We start from the raw sequence: 17,550 nt of genomic DNA on the forward strand, positions 1-17,550 counted from the left end.
TTCTCTACCCTCTCCTGGTCCTGTCATATATAGCCGCTCATTAAACGTTTCTTTTAATAAGTGAATGAGATGGGAGAAGACTTCATGGAGAAGGGGAAAAGGTAGGACCTGCATCGTCTTTGGAAGGATATTGAGGGTAGGTATAAGATAATGAAGAAAGGTGTTATAGATAAAAAGAAAATAGGAATTCCAAAAGGGAGACGGAGAGAGCGAGAAGAGGATCCCACATTTTGAACGCTGGTTTGTGCACTGTTGGGGCAGGCGTAGCAGACAATTGTTGATGAATGACTACAGGGGCTTGAGGTGTAGCATAACAAGTATTTGAGGCAAGGGACCCATGGAAGCCCCAGGAGTGGGTACCATCTCAGAGAGTGGGTGTGAGACAGGAGGCATGAGGGCTGGGGAAGCATCTTGGCATGAGGTCCACAAAGAGCAATAAGGGTCAGAGACAAGAAGAGAGAAAGAGAGAGAGTAACCCAAAAAGTAGGATAAGGATATCCTTATCATTTAAGGCTAAAGACTGTTTATCTCCCTCTCATATCATCAGCTGGCAGGATTCCTTGCTGCTGGCTCCCAGGTAAAGTCTTCCCTGGAGAAGGGGCTTGCAGGCATGGTGCAACATCCACACACTCGCTCTTGGACAAGTTACTTTACCTCGCTGAAATTCAGATTTCTCAGTAAAGTTGGGATGACACCTGCCTCTTGGAACTGGGATAAAACTATTAGAATTAAATGTGATAAGGTATCTAAAGCGCCAAACACACAGTACTTGACACATCACAAAGAGACCGCTGATAGATAGATAGATAGGTAGATAGATGGTAGATAACACAGATAGGTACCGGTATAGATATAAATATAAGATATAGATACAAATATCATTTTCTTTCTCTCACTAACCACTTAGTCCTAGTCTCAGAAGACAAGTTTAAGGCCTCACCTGGCCCTAAGTTAATGTGTGATCATGTGCCTCAGTTTCTTCACTGAGGAAACATGAGGGAATAGGGTGTTCTAACTCTAAACTACCTTCAAGCTCTAAAGTTCTCCAGTTCTCAGGATATAAGGAGGAATGGTTGGGGATCACATATTTAAGCTTTTTAACAATGCGATTTCTCAGGAGAGGCAGAAATTACAAAATAGCTAGTCTTCTCTTAACCTCTTCAGTAAGCTTTAAGAACACCATGAAAATGCTTTCTGATCTTCTTCCTCACACAGGTAATGGATGTGTCCGTGAGACTTAATTCTTAGGAGAATCACCCATGAGTGAACAGAAGGACTTAAGTCCATGAGAGAAACTCCCTGCCTTCCCCTGAGGCGCTGTAAAACTAAGTGTGTGAGGCTCAGACAGAGATACTAGAGTGAACGATGAAAGCACAGGGGGTGGCTATAAATGCCGGAGAGGAAGGATATCAAATGCAGAGACAGCATTACATTGAAAGCACATTTCTACACAAATCCTCATGGTGTTTGTTTAGTAAGTATACTATCTCCAGAGCCATAGGCTTCCAGAACATAACAATTATGTCATGAACCAGACTTACTGCTCCCCTCCCCGCCCCCCACCAGGACTCTGCCATAGGCAGGGGCCTAAGAAACCCATGGTGAAATGTCTCAGTCCCTGGCCCCTACAGACCCTCCCACCAGATAATGACGACTTTCGTGATGCTGGCCTTATTCTTTGGATCCTGCCACAGCCCTCTCAGGATGGAGTCTTACATAGAGACAGCACTCAGAAATGCAGGGTAAATGAATAAAAAGCAGGAGGCGTGCCCCAAAAGTCCTAGTCACCCTCCGTAATGGCTAACAGTGCAATGCAGTATGAAGCTCTCTAAGCCTTTTTTGAAATTTGTTTCATATTTTCAGCCTGTATGAGTTTAGATAATTAGTGACAGAGTGCTTCCATTCATTTGTTTTGAACAGTTCTTTCCTGCTTTGAAGCATCTCCTCAAGAAGCCCTGGGTCTGATGGCAGAGGTAGCAGATGCATAAATAGAAATTACAGAGCCGAATGTAAGTCATCATAAAGAAAGTAACCAAAGCACCATGAATATTTAAAGGAGAGGGTGACGTTTGAAGAAACAAATGTTTCGTGGACTGAGTGGTATTTGTGTCAAGATTCTGAGTAACAGAAATAAAAAGAGGAAGATGACATCTTAAGCAAATTATAGAGTCTGAGCAAGGCATGAAGGCAGAAAGTGAAGAACACATCCTGAAAGTAACTAGTCAGATTAAATGTAGGCTAGTTAGATAAATTAGGTTAAATGCAGGCTGGGGATTGTAGGAGTTAAGGCAGAAGCACAGGTTGAGGTTTTATTGTGAAGAGATTTTATTTACTATTCAATTATGTAAGCCATAATATTTTAGCAGGAAGAACAGGATCAAAGTTTAGGAATACTAACCTGAAAATTGGATTAAAAAAGAAAACATCTGGATTCTGGGGCTCTCACTAGAAGACTAAGTGCCTTGCTCCCAAGAGGGTGGTAGGTAACCAGCAGCTTTGGCACCACCTGGACCTTGTTAGAAATGTGGAAACTGGTTGTCCCAGACCTACAGAATCAGAATCTATATTTGAATAGGATCCCCAGGTGATCGGCATGCTCATTAAAATATAAGAAGCACCGGTCAAAGGAGGGCTGAGGGGAGCCTGAACATGAGCAGCTGCTCAAAGATGACAGAGGAGACCAAGAAGAGATGTGGAGAGGTAATGCAGGGCATCTAGGGCATCTCAAGCTTTGCACTGGGACCAAGAGAATGGTGGGGTTGTTCTCAAGAATCTCAGGAAGGAAAGGATGTAGAGCTCATGGGATGATAGGAAAGGTGAAATTTTGCCTTCCCTTATAGAGATGGAGGAGCCTGCAGGGAATACCTAGGTATAGATGCCCAGAAGGTATTTGGAGCACATTAGATCCCAAAGTCCATTTACAGCAATTAAAAAATGTAAAAAAAAAAATCACCCGAAGTATTGGAATAGAATAAGAAAATGTCACAACTCAAAGGAAACACAAATGTTATCTAGTCCAACCCTCTCTTGTAATGGGAGGAGATATAGGCCCAGGAAGAGGAAGTGATTTTGACAAGTGACTCAGAAAAACACCTCATCCAGATACTTGTCACCTGACTGCCAACCCAGGGCTTATTCCATTTCACTGTTACTCTAAAAATATCGGCCTTGGGAAGTAGGAATGCTGCAACTGGCTTCAAGGAAGATATGGTTAGAAATCCCAAAAGAATCAATGGAAGTCTTAACAAATGCCTCAGCAAGAAAATTTCAGTTTTGCAAACTGGCCACTTTGTACAGTTCACAGACTTCGGTCAGGTTTTAGGGTTATTTCAGAACATACTTAGTACTGGCATACCAAGACCAACTCTAATCTGGAAAGTTTATTGTATGATAATCATACTCACTAGCATTTATATAGCACTTACTATGTCCCTGGGAGTGTGTGTGTGTGTGTATGTATACTTACATACACTTACTTGATGGACTTACTTGATACAACAACTACATGAAATAGGCACTGACATTCTCCTCCATTTTACAGATAGAGGATCTGAGGCAAAAACACATTAAACAACCTATCCAATGGTCACACAACCAGTAAGTGGTGCAGCTAGGATTCAAACATGCAACAGCTTAGGAGGTGATATGTTTTTCCTCATTTTCATGTCAAACTGTAGAACTTTCGACAAGCATCAGTTCTGACTCCACACGCTGTTGGGCTAACAGAAGTGCTTGGCTTGGGGTCATGCATTAGTCTATATCCTCTTTGGTTAATCCGTGTGCAGTGCTGATCTAACACTGGCTTCTATCCAGTGATGTTAATCCACTTCCATATCCTTTTTAACGCTTTTCAGTCCCATTATCTTTGGGTCATTTCTGGTGACCACCTTAATGTGTTTGCCTTCCAATGTGTTTCAGTAACAGGACTGCTTCTATTGTTTTCCAAGGACAAAGCCTTCTTAACTGGGTTTTCCCTTCTTCATCTTTGGAGATATCTGTTCAGTGGAGTTGAGTTTCCTCGGAGGGAGATCAGGGGCACTGGCTGTGGTTGGCTCCCTCTTTCGATTCTGAGGAAGATTCTTCCAGCGTGCCACCTGTGCCTCCTTTGCAGCACTGTTTGGTAACCATGCTCCGACTGTGTTTCCCTTGGAAGATGCTGGCACAGCTTCCCTGAAATAAATCCTCCCAGCTGGAGAGAGAGCCTGGGCTGAGGGCGGGGTGCAGAAGCAGAGACTGTCTTAAGGGGACCTTCATTAATGGCCTTGTGGGTTGCCTTGATTTTCCACACGTCTGACCAAGTCAATTTCCTGTTTTGGATCTCTTTCCTTCTTGTCAAATCCCAAGTTTTCTGCTCTTCATTCTTGGCCTGCCTGGGTGGGTGATTGATTTTAATTATTCTGCTTGAAATGTACCAAGTGTTTGCCTTCTGGAAAAAAGTCCGGAGCAGTGTCAGGAGAAGGACCCTAAGTTTAGTTTCTCCAAATTATAAAACAAAGTCTATTTTCTTTCCTTCCTCCCTCTCATCTTTTTTTCTTTTTTAAAAATCAAAAAAAAATTAAATGTATATACAATAAAATTGACCTTTTAAATCTATGATTCTATGAATTTGAACAAATGTAGAGTCATGTAACCACCAGCATAATCAATTCTTTTTTTTTTTTAACTCCAACTCTTGGAACAAAATATTAAACAAACATGCTAATACTCCATAACATAATAAAACTATTATTAGCATAAAACTTGGTGGCTTTTCTTTCCCTAAAGATTGTTATTCAAGACATTTTAAACACTACAATGTTTTGTTTCTCTTTAAGAGGAACTTCTAGTTCCTGAATATACAGATATAAATAAACAGGATTAATACTTTCATGGTCAAATACAATTGACTCTACTAAGTGTACCTTTAAATTTCTTGGACTAGTTAGTATGAATGGTGTTTTGATGATTTGTTTTAAAGAATCTTGCTTTCATTACTTTGAGCAGTTACTTATTTAGGGCAAGATAGGTAAATCTTATCCAGCTGAGAAATGATGTTTACATCTCATAATGTAAAAAACAATGTTGTGAAAACAAAATAAGGGACACAAATGTAGTCAAGTTTGACTCTCACTTCGAAACACAATTTCCAGATTTGGGGAAAAGTAATCATCACGTGAGAATGTGGCTAAGGGGAACAATCTGTTTTCAGCTTTGTATTTGAAGCCAAAAAATATAGGGTAAAAAAAATTTGATTAATGAAGAATAATCTGTATGATTCTGAAATGGCAAAACAAAACAAAAGCTCAGAAAGTCCACTTAAATAGTCTTGACTTTTAAGTTCTTGAGAAAAAATATTTTTTTCCTTAGATTTCTTTAGAGTCTTTGCACACTCCATCCATTTCTCTCTCCCACCTCTCATTCTCCAAGACCCAGCTGAGAGAAATCTTTCTCTGAAAAGCATTTCTGATTCCTCAGGGTGGAATTAGCCATTTTCTCATCTCTGTTCAGCTGAAACATCTTCTAGAGATAAACCATTATGTGTGACAAACCTCTCTTTATAAGTCTGTCTTCTCCGTTGAGCTGTGAACTCCATGAGTAAGGGGCCATGGCTTATTCACCCTTGTTTTGACAGAGTCCTAGCAAAGAACCCACTTGTTAATGAATGAAAAATGAATGAATATCACTAAGCAGTTGATTAAATGGCCAATATTTATACTCATTCCATTAATATTGTTAGTTAGGCATAGCAAGATGTTGGGAATACAATGATGAACAAAAATTTGTCTTGGTCCTTGCCCTTTTGGAGCTTACAATCTGGTGAGGGAGAAGAACGATAATAAGTATCAATCTTAGGGTGTTTTTTTATGATTGGTAGAATGCATTTTAAATCAAGTGGGTTAATATAATTTGCATTATCATTATTATGGCACTACTAAGTTTTGATATTACTCTGATGAGATTTTAGTTTCAGCAAAGGACTACTAAATACGACACTAACATAATCATAAAATTTATGGGTATTTTTATTTCTTGGGTTTTCTTGAGTTTTTAAGTTACAATATATTAAGTTTTATATATTTAATATTAATGGAATCTGGTAAAGAGAACAAAGAATTCAAGTTAGGAGATGACAATTCTAATTCCAGGTCTGCCACTAAGCAACTCTGTGTCCTTAAATATTAAAAGATCTCTCTCTTCTCAGCATACAGAGCTCTAAAAAAGGATGTTATGAGGCCTAGATAAAAACTGTAAAATCTAATAAATTTAAAAATACAATGATATTATAAATTTTAGATAAGTTATCCAATTCAAGCAAGGGAGTATTTATTGAGTGTCTTCTCTGTTAGGCACACTGGCCCAGTTAACATAAATGAGGAATCTGGGAAAGGGAGCTACTCTGTAAAGAAAATAAAAAGAGTTTGATTCTAGATTTTTTTAGAATTAACTACAATTTATCTGGGAAAAAGAGGAGAGGAGAGTGAAGGTCCACATGGCATTTAGTTTTCTATTTTAATTTATACTTTCAGTTCTTGTAGGAGAATTGTGAGATACTTCTTGACATTATCCACAGTGCCCACAGTTGAAGGGACTGCCCACTTAGAGTTAGGAATCCCTACTGCAGATAGACTCAGGAAATTATAACTTATTCTTCAGGTTTTAAGAAACTTTCAACTTGAGAATATATCATATAGAAATGGTCTCAGGATTGATGTTGTTAGCATCACTGGATTATTGAGGGCCTTCAAACAGGCCATTCAGTGGAGAAGGTAAGCCTCTCAAGCTGAGTTTCTTAGTAAAGCAGGTGGGAGGGGAAAAAAAAGTTTTAACCACCAGAGAGCCTTTCACTTATATTTTTGTTACATACTAGAATTTGACACTAAATTAAACTTACATGAGTGCAAGTGAAAAAATAAAACCACTACCTCAACCTAATACCATTTACCCTATAAATTCTGGTGAAATTTGAAAATCTCTGAAGGTTGAGGCATGAGAGGCTTGATGTTGAAAACTTGCCTTTGAGACCCAATCGATACATTACATTGTAGCCACAGCTGCATGTGCTGCATATAGTGACATCAACAGAATGGGATGCTAGTGCCTTTCTCTTCAAAAGGCTTGAGTTATATTTATGATGATATTTTTATAAACTAGTGGTTTGTTTGGCTGATCTGGTAATTTGCATTCAAATTGGCCAAATGCTGATGGCAAACCATTTTTAGAAAATGGTTTGAGGGGCGCCTGGGTGGCTCAGTAGTTAAGTATCTGCCTTCAGCTCAGGTCATGGTCCCAGGGTCCTGGGATCGAGCCCCGCATCAGGCTCCCTGCTCTGCGGAAAGCCTACTTCTCCCTCTCCCACTCCCCCCGCTTGTGTTCCCTCTCTCGCTGTGTCTCTTTCTGTCAAATAAATAAATAAAATCTTAAAAAAAAAAGAAAATGGTTTGATTAAATACAAGAAAGCAAAGGGAAAGAGAGCATCCTAATTTTCTGTTTACTCACTGGTATTTTGTTTTCCTTCATCTCAAGAAAGAAGCAGCCTGCTTATGTTTTGATAATGCCATTTACCTGTCAGATGGTGCAGACAGGGGGCAGTTGTTTACCTAAGATATCTTAGGAAATGACAATGGTGCTGTCTACAATGGCAGATGCTATGTGATACCATTTCTAAGGGGTAGTCCCTGCTGAAGTGTAGTAGGAGGGTTTTCTAAAGAACAGAACAAGATGTCAGGAATATATATGCTGATGCCAAAGTCAAAGCAAAATAAGTAGTGAGGAACATAAAATCCTCTTTGAAGGACAGAGGAAAGATTCAGAAGATGGTTAAAAGCAGGCAATGCCCACAAAGTATGTTGAGAAGGGGCTTGTAAAACTGTCCAATCGTGGGGTTGAAAGTGGAAAAGCTGTGGCCATAGTCACTGGTGCCAGACTGTAGCAGATGTTTTCATAATGGAGGTTAAGGAACAGATTTTGATGATGGAGGGAAGAGAAAGCAAAGCCCAGAAGTCTTCAGATGATTGGAACTAGGTTATTTTACCTGGGTTGATCTTCCACTGAAGAACATTAAGAATTCTCCTCACAGTCACCAAAGAAGAATCAAGCTTCCAAATATGCAGTACTGGACCCAGCCCTGGGCTCCGCTTGGATGACAGGCAAGACAAATGATGGCAGCAGTTCCAGAAAAGGGAGCCCCAGGGAGAGGGAACTGTAAAGCTAAGGTCCATGAGAAATGGAACAGGGAGACAAGGGGTTGAGGAGAAATAGGACAAGTTTCCAAATGTTTTAAGAGCTATCATATATAGTCTTTGTCTGTGAGTTCCTAGAGGCTGGGCTAGAAGCCATTCAAAGGAGTCACAAATGTATAATTCATCTGAACATAAGTTTAACCAGTATGTTGGATAAGCAAAGTGTGGGGGTATAAACACAAATGAAAGTTGACTTTCACCTCACACTATCTTTTTAAACCTGCTCTTTGAGAGTAGTCTTTCTCTACCTGGATGAAAACTTGGGCAATCCCATGATTTTTCTGTTCCCTTTTAGGTAAAAGAAAGTTCTATAGCTACTTAAAGTAAAAAAAAAAAAAAAAACACAGCCTCAAACCACTAATTAGAAATGATGGGGTCCAGGGAAGATAACAGAGTAGAAGGACACTGAGCTCACCTTGTCCCATAGATACAACTAGATAACACACCCATCAGTATAAATAACCCAGAAAACTACCTGAAGATTGGCAGAACAGACTCTCCACAGCTAAATATAGAGCAGAGACCACATCAAAGTGGGTAGGAAGGGCAGAGATTGATGTCCTGAGCTAAGCGGACCCATGGAACTGTCCACAGGAGAGAAGGATGCTGTGGACATGGAAAGCTGGAGAGAAACAGACTCTGACACCAGGGAACCCAGTCAAGGAAGACAAAGGCCCATAACATTTGACTTTGAAAACGAGAAGGGCCGAGTTTCATGAGTTCCTAAAATCAGTAGGGCTTAACAACTAGAACTTTAAAATTAGTTGGCTCTTGGGAGAGCTGAGAAGGTGAAAGAAAACAAAGTCCCCACCCTTAAAAGGATAGTACAACAAATAGCCTTATGGAGATACGGCATAGAAGCAGCAGTTTGAAAAACACCTGAAATATATGGGACAGAGACTTGTTTACTAATCTCAGAGCCATGAACAAAGGAGTTGATGGGCATCATTTCCTTCCCCTGCCCCCTAGGATAAACACACAGACACCTGTGTGGCACCAACACCCTACCTAACTTGCTAAGAGTGCACCATGCCCTTGCATTCTCCCGCAGACAAGCTCCCTCCAGCCAGGCCTCAGTTCCAGGTCCTGTTCCACAGCAGACATATGCAAACCTTGCTAACACCATGCATCGTGCCCCTGTACACTTCTGCAGACCCACCACTTCCCACAAGGCTCACCTTGTCCTGACAGCTTCAGGTGCCCCCAGCTAGTGCAGACCTTGCTGACATTGTGCAGTCCACCCCCATGGTCTCCTACAGTTCAGTGCTACTGCCTCTCTGGCAAACACCTGGTCTGACTCAACATAAGCCAAAGGCTGCCCTGCACTGGACCACTAACAGCACAGGGACCAAACACTGCCCACAACAGTCCACTGAAGATACCTGGACTGAAGGCAAAAGTGGCTCAGCCACAACATCAGGGTGCACACAATATATATAGGAGAAACCCCAGAGGTGCCAGGTTCTGAGAAACAGGGGACAGGGCACTACAGGGCACTACAGGACCTCTTCTTCATGAGGCCACTACTTTCAAGAGCCGGAGATGTAGCTGACTCTCCTAACACATAGAAACAGACACAGGAAGTTAAACAAAATAAAGAGACAGAGGAATATGCCCCAAATGAAAGAATAGGACAAAATCACAGCAAGAGACTAAATGAAATGGAGATAAGCAATATGCTTGATAGAGGATTTAAAGTAATGGTCATAAAGATACTCACTGGACTTGAGAAAGAGTGGAGGACCTCAGTAAGACCTTTAACAAAGAGATAAAAAAACATAAAAAAGAACCAATCAGAGATGAAGAACTCAATAACTGAAATTAAAAACACACTAGGTGGAGGAGGAGCTAGATGGCAGAGGAGTAGGAGACCTAAATTTCGACCAGTCCCAGGAATTCAGCTAGATAGGGATCAAACCATTCTGAATGGTTTGAACACCTACAAACTCAACAGGAGATCAAAGAAAAGGATAGCCAGCAACTCTCCAAACAGAAAAGCAACCACTTTCTGGAAGGTAGGATGTGCGGAGAAGTGAATCCAAGGCGATATTCGGGAAGATAGACGGCGGGGGAGGGGGCCTCTGGTGGCCGCTTCTGGCAAGTAATAGAACCATGGAGCACAAAATTGGAACTTTTATAAGTCTGCTCCGCTGAGGGACGTCGCTCCATCAGCTAAGCGGGGGGTAGAACACTTGCTGGGACAGTGTGGTCTCAGGACCCTCAGGGTCACAGGAAGACTGGGGGTGCCTGAGTGTGGCAGAGCTCCCAGGTATCAGAGCAGGGAAGCCGGCTGTGAAGACAGAGCTGAGGAGTGGGCTCTCAGCTCGGGGTTGCCATAAACTGTCATCTGCAGCACAGTCAGGACACTGCTCTACCAGCAGGGACCCAACAAGCAACAGATCCCAGGGAGACTCTCTTTCCTCTCCCAGGAGGAGTGGCGCGGGAGCACACTGCAGGAATCTGCTGGGTTTGGAGACTGCAAACGGGGTCGTGTGCCAGAGACAGAAACTCTTGGTCACAGGCCCAGTGAGCACGGAGTGCAGCCAGAGACCAGGGAGATGGGAGTGATTGACTGCTTTTCTCTGGGGGCTCATGGAGGAGTGGGGCCCCAAGTTGTCTGCTCCTCTGGGCAGAGATTGGGAGGCCACCATTTTCACTCTCATCCTCCAAATCTGTACGGAAAGCTTGCAGGGAACAAAAGCTACTGAGAGCAAACCCGAGCAGATTACTTAGCCTGGCCCCTGGCAAAGGCAGGGAAATTCCGCCTCAGGCAAAGCCAACAGGCCCCTCCCCGAGAAGATCAGCAAGAACAGCCAGCCAAGACCAAGTTTACCAATCAATGAGAAGTGCAGAACTCCAGCACCAGGGGAATACAGCACATAGAATTCATGGCTTTTCTCCCCATGATTCTTTAGTCTTTCAAAGTTATTATTTTTATTTTCTTTATTTTTTTCTTTTTCTATTTTTTTTGAATTTTTCTTTTTCCCTTTTTCAACCAACATCTTATCAATTCTTTTATTAAAATCTTTTTTAATTTTCATTTTTAGATTCATATTCTATCCGTTCATTGTAATTAACCTTATTTTTTGCATAAAATAAGTTTTTCTCTCTTTAAAATTTTCGGATACAGTTTCTTCTAACAGACCAAAATATACCCTAAATCTCTAGTGTATGGCTTTGTTCTAGTCTCTTGCCTGATCACATTATCTTCCTTTTTATTTTTTAAATTTTTCTTCTCTCTTTTTTCAACCAACTTCTTAATTCCTTTTATAATATCATTTATAATTTTCATCTTTACAGTCATATTCCATCCCTTCATCATATTTACCCTTATTTTTGTACATATATAAGTTTTTATTTCTTTAAAATTTTGGGAGGCAGTTTCTTCTAACAGACCAAAACATGCCCAAAATCTAGTGTGTGGATCTGATCTATTCACCAGCCTGATCATATATTTTTTTTTTCTTTCCCTTTCCTTTCCCCCTGGTTTTTGGTCTTTTCTGATTTGTTTAGTGTATATTTTTCCGGGGTTGTTTTTACCCTGTTAGCATTTTGTTCTCTCATTCATCTATTCTCCACAGGACAAAATGACAAGATGGAAAAACTCACCTCAAAAAAAAAAAAAAAAAAGAGGAAGGACCGACTGCCAGGTACCTAATCAATATGGACATTAGTAAGATGTCGGAACTAGAGTTCAGAAAGATGATTATAAAGGTACTAGCTGGGCTTGAAAAAAAGCATGGAAGATACTAGAGAATCCCTTTCTGGAGAAATAAAAGAACTAAAATCTAACCAAGTCGAAATCAAAAAGGCTATCAATCAGGTGCAATCAAAAATGGAGGCTCTAAAAAGGCAGTCCTAAGATGAAAGTATATAGCAATACAAGCCTTTCTCAAGAAACAAGAAAGGTCTCAAATACACAACCTAATGCTACATCTAAAGGAGCTGGAGACAGAACAGCAAATAAAGCCTAAACCCAGCAGGAGAAAAGAAATAATAAAGAGCAGGGCAGAAATCAATGAAATAGAAACCAAAAGAACAGTAGAACAGATCAATGAAGCTAGGAGTTGGTTCTTTGAAAGAATTAATAAGATTGATAAACACCTGGCCAGACTTATCAAAAAGAAAAAAAGAAACGACCCAAATAAATAAAAGCATGAATGAAAGAGGAGAGATCACAAATAACACCAAAGAAATACAAACAATTATAAGAACATATTATGAGCAACTATATGCCAGCAAATTAGACAATCTGGAAGAAATGGATGCATTTTATAAATTACCAAAACTGAACCAGGAAGAAATAGAAAACCTGAACAGACCCCATAACCACTAAGGAAATTGAAGCAGTCATCAAAAATCTCCCAAAACACAAGAGCCCAGGGCCATATGGCGTCCCAGGGGAATTCTACCAAACATTTAAAGAAGAATTAATACCTATTCCAAAAAATAGAAATGGAAGGAAAACTTCCAAACTCATTTTACAAAGCCAATATTACCTTGATCCCAAACCCAGACAAAGACTCCATCAAAAAGGAGAACTACAGACCAATATCCCTGATGAACATGGATGAAAAATTCTCACCAAAATACTAACCAATAGGATCCAACAGTACATTAAAAGGATTATTCACCACAACCAAGTGGGATTTATTCCTGGGCTGCAAGGGTGGTTCAACATCTGCAAATCAATCAATGTGATACAATACATTAATAAACAAAGAAACAAGAACCACATGATCCTCTCAATAGATGCAGAAAATAGAGCATCCTTTCTTGATTAAAACTCTTCAGAGTGTTGGGACAGAGTGTACATACCTCAATACCATAAAAACCATCTATGAAAAACCCACAGCTAATATCATTCTCAATGGGGAAAAACTGAGAGCTTTTCCCCTAAGGTCAGGAACAGGGCAAAGATGTCCACTATCACCACTACTATTCAACATAATATTAGAAGTCCTAGCCTCAGCAATCAGACATCAAAAAGAAATAAAAGGCATCCACATCGACAAAGAAGAAGTCAAACTCTCACTCTTTGCAGATGATATGATACTTTATGTGGAAAATCCAAAAGACTCCACCCCAAAACTTCTAGAACTCATATAGGAATTCAGTAAAGTGGCAGGATATAAAATCAATGCACAGAAATCAGTGGCATCTCTATACACAAACAACAAGACAGAAGAAAGGGAAATAAAGGCATTGATCCCATTTACAACTGCACTCAAAACCATAAGATACCTAGGAATAAATCTAACCAAAGAGGCAAAGAATCTGTACAAACTATAGATTACTCATGAAAGAAATTGAGGAAGACACAAAGAAATGGAAAAACGTTCCATGCTCATGGATTAGAAGAACAAATATGGTGAAAATGTCAATGCTACCTAGAGCAGTCTACACATTTAATGCAATCCTTATCAAAATACCATCAACTTTTTTCAAAGAAATGGAACAAATAATCTTAAAATGTTTATGGAACCAGAAAAAACCCTGAATAGCCAGAGGAATGAGAGGAATGTTGAAAAAGAAAAGCAAAGCCAGTGGCATCACAATTCCAGACTTCCAGCTCTATTACAAAGCTTTCATCATCAAGACAGTATGGTACTGGCAAAAAACAGACACATAGATCAATGGAACAGAATAGAGAGCCCAGAAATGGACCCTCAACTCTATGGTCACCTAATCTTCAAGAAGGCAGGAAAGAATGTCCAATGGAAAAAAGACAGTCTCTTCAACAAATGGTGTCGGGAAAATTGGAAAGCCACATGCAGAAGAATGAAACTGAACCATTTCCTTACACCACACACAAAAATAGACTCAAAATGGATGATAGACTTCAATGTGAGACAGGAATCCATCAAAATCCTAGAGGAGAACATAGGCAGCAACCTCTTTGACCTCAGCCACAGTAACTTTTTCCTAGACACATCGCCAAAGGTAAGGGAAGCAAGGGCAAAAATGAACTATTGGGATTTCATCAAGATAAAAAGCTTTTTCACAGCAAAAGAAACAGTCAAGAAAACCAAAAGACAACCAGCAGAATGGGAGAAGATATTTGCAAATGGCATATCAGATAAAGGGCTAGTATCCAAAATCTATAAAGAACTTACCAAACTAAACACCCAAAGAACAAATAATCCAATCAAGAAATGGGCTGAAGACATGAACAGACATTTTTCCAAAGAAGACATCCAAATGGCCAACAGACACATGAAAAAGTGCTCAACATCGCTCAGCATCAGGGAAATCCAAATCAAAACCTCAATGAGATATCACCTCACACTAGTCAGAATGGCTAAAATTAACAAGTCAGGAAATGACAAATGTTGGCGGGGATGTGGAGAAAGGGGAACCCTCCTACACTGTTGGTGGGAATGCAAGCTGGTGCAGCCACTCTGGAAAACAGTATGGAGGATCCTCAAAACTTGAAAATAGAGCTACCCTACAACCCAGCAATTGGGTATTTATCCCAAAGATACAAATGTAGTGATCCAAAGGGGTATGTGCACCCCAATGTTTATAGCAGCAATGTCCACAATAGCCAAACTGTGGAAAGAGCCAAGATGTCCATCAACAGATGAATGAATAAAGAAGATGTGGTGTGTATATATATATGTGTGTGCATATATACACACACACACACACACACACACACACACACACACATACTGGAATATTATGCAGCCATCAAAAGGAATGAACTCTTGCCATTTGCAATGACATGGTTGGAACTAGAGGGTATTATGCTAACTGAAATAAGTCAATCAGAGAAAGACAAGTATCATATGATCTCACTGATACGAGGAATTTGAGAAACAAGACAGAGGATCATAGGGGAAGGGAGGAAAAAAATGAAACAAGATGAAACCAGAAAGGGAGACAAACCATAAGAGACTCTTAATCTCAGGAAATAAACTGAGGGTTGCTGGAGTGGAGGGGGATGGGAGGGATAGGGTGGCTGGGTGATGGACACTGGGGAGGGTATGTGCTATGGTGAGTGCTGTGAATTGTGTAAGACTGATGAACCACAGACCTGTACCCCTGAAACAAATAATATATAATGTGTTAATAAAAAAAATGAAATCTTGCCATTTGCAATGACGTGGATGGAACTAGAAGGTATTATGCTAAGCAAAATAAGTCAATCAGAGAAAGACAATTATCATAAGTTCTCACTTATATGTGGAATTTAAGAAACAAAGCAGAAGATCATAAGGGAAGAGAGGAGAAAATAAAAGAAGACGAAATCAGAGAGGGAGATGGACCAGAAGAGGTTCTTAATCATAGGAAACAAACTTAGGGTTGTTGGAGTGGTGGGGGGTGGGAGGGATGGGGTAGCAGGGTGATGGACATTGGGGAGGATATGTGCTATGTTGAGTGCTGTGAACTGTGTAAGACTGAAGAATCACAGACCTGTACCTCTGAAATAAATAATACATTATATGTTTTAAAAAAAGAAAAATAAGACAGTAGGAAGGGAAAAATGAAGGGGGGGAAATTGGAGGGGGAGACAAACCATGAGAGACTATGGACTCTGAGAAACAAACTGAGGGTTTTAGAGAGGATGGGGTTGGGGGGATGGGTTAGCCCGGTGATCAGTATTAAGGAGGGCACGTATTGCATGGAGCACTAGGTGTTATATGCAAACAATGAATCATGGAACACTATATCAAATACTAATGATGTAATGTATGGTGACTAACATGACATAGTAAAAAAAAAGAAAAAAATACAGTAGTTGGATTAAATAGTAGACAAGGAAGCAGAAGAATGAATCAGTGACCTAGAGGACATAGTGATGGAAAGCAATCAAGCTGAACAGAAGAGAGGAAAATAATAATAATTGAAAATAAACTTAGGGACCTCAGTGACACTATCAAGTATAGTAACATTTGCACTATCAGAATCCCAGAAGGAAAATAAAAGAAAAAAGAAAGCAAAAAATTCATTTGAGGAAATAATAGCTGAAAACTTCCCAAGTCTGGGGAAGGAAAGAGAAATCCAGATCTAGAAAACATAAGAGAGCCCCCAACAAAATCAACCCAAGCATGTCAACACCAAGACACATAGTAATTAAAATGGCAAAAAATAGTGATAAAGAATTTTAAAGGTTGCAAAAGAAGACAGTTACATACAAGGGGAACCCCACAAGCCTATCAGCTGATATTTCAGTAGAATCTTTGCAGGTCAAAAGGGACTGCCATGATATATTCAAAGTGTTGAAAGAAAAACAAAACAAAACAAAACACCCTGCAATATACTATGCAGCAAGGCTATCATTCAGAATAGAAGGAGAGATAAAGAGAACCCCAGACAAATGAAGTTTAACAAATTCATGATCAATGAACCAGTCCTACAAGAAATATTAAATGGGACTTCTTGAGTCGAAAAGAAAGACCATAAGTAGGAGTAAGAAAATTAGGAAACATAAAAGCAGTAAAATTAAGTATATCTATAAAAATCAGTCAAGGGATTCACAAAATGAAAGGATGTCATGTATGATACCATATACCTAAAACATGGTGGGGTGGGGGGGAAGAGTGAAGAATGAATTCAAACTTAAATGACTGTCAACTTAGTATATACTATTATATGCATAAATGTTATATACAAACCTGATGGTAACCAGAAATCAAAATCCAGTAATAGATATGCAAAAAATAAAGAGAAAGGAATCTAAGTATATCACTAAAGAAAGCCAGCAAACCATTGAAGAAGAGAGCAAGAGAAGAAAGGAACAGAGAAGAACTACAAAAACCATGATACAACAAGTAACAAAATGGCAATAAGGACATACCTATCAATAATTACCTTGAATATAAGTGGACTAAGAGCTCCAATCAAAAGACATAGGGTAATGGAAAGGAAAAAAAGCAAGACCCATCTATATGCAGCCTACAAGAGACTCATTTCAGACCTAAAAATATATGTAAATTAAAAGGGAAGGGATGGAAAAGCACTTATCATGCAAATAGAAGTGAAGAAAAAGCTGAGATAGCAATACTTATACCACAAAAAATAAACTTTCTAACAAAGACTGTAACAAAGATAAAGAACCACACCATATAATCATAAAGAGAACATAACACAATAAAATTAAATTTAAAATAAAAAGAGAGAACAATCCAACAAGAAGATAAAACAACTGTAGATATTTATGCACCCAACATGGGAGCACCCAAATACATAAAACAGCTAATAACAAACATAAAGAAACTAATTGATAGTAATACAGTAATAGTAGGGGACTCTAACACCCTACTTACATCAGTGGATAGATTATCCAAACAGAAAATCAGCAAGGAAACAGTGGCTTTGAGTGGCA

The 17,550-nt window shown here is 39.6% G+C and overlaps 1 protein-coding gene across 1 annotated transcript in view; it reads right to left on the bottom strand.

Moving 5' to 3' along the window:
• Positions 1 to 5,683: 5,683 nt before the first annotated feature.
• Positions 5,684 to 17,550, bottom strand: part of LHX8 (LIM homeobox 8) — a 56,928-nt gene continuing 45,061 nt past the window's right edge. Inside the window, exon 9 of the mRNA XM_073896516.1 lies at positions 5,684 to 5,793. Coding sequence (XP_073752617.1) covers positions 5,717 to 5,793 — 77 coding nt within the window. The 3' untranslated portion in view covers positions 5,684 to 5,716. The remainder of the gene's footprint in view (positions 5,794 to 17,550) is intronic.

This window comes from Callorhinus ursinus, unplaced genomic scaffold, assembly GCF_003265705.2.
Source record: "Callorhinus ursinus isolate GAN/ISIS: 27379988/994484 unplaced genomic scaffold, GSC_fseal_2.0 scaffold9, whole genome shotgun sequence".
NCBI classification, from domain to species: domain Eukaryota; kingdom Metazoa; phylum Chordata; class Mammalia; order Carnivora; family Otariidae; genus Callorhinus; species Callorhinus ursinus.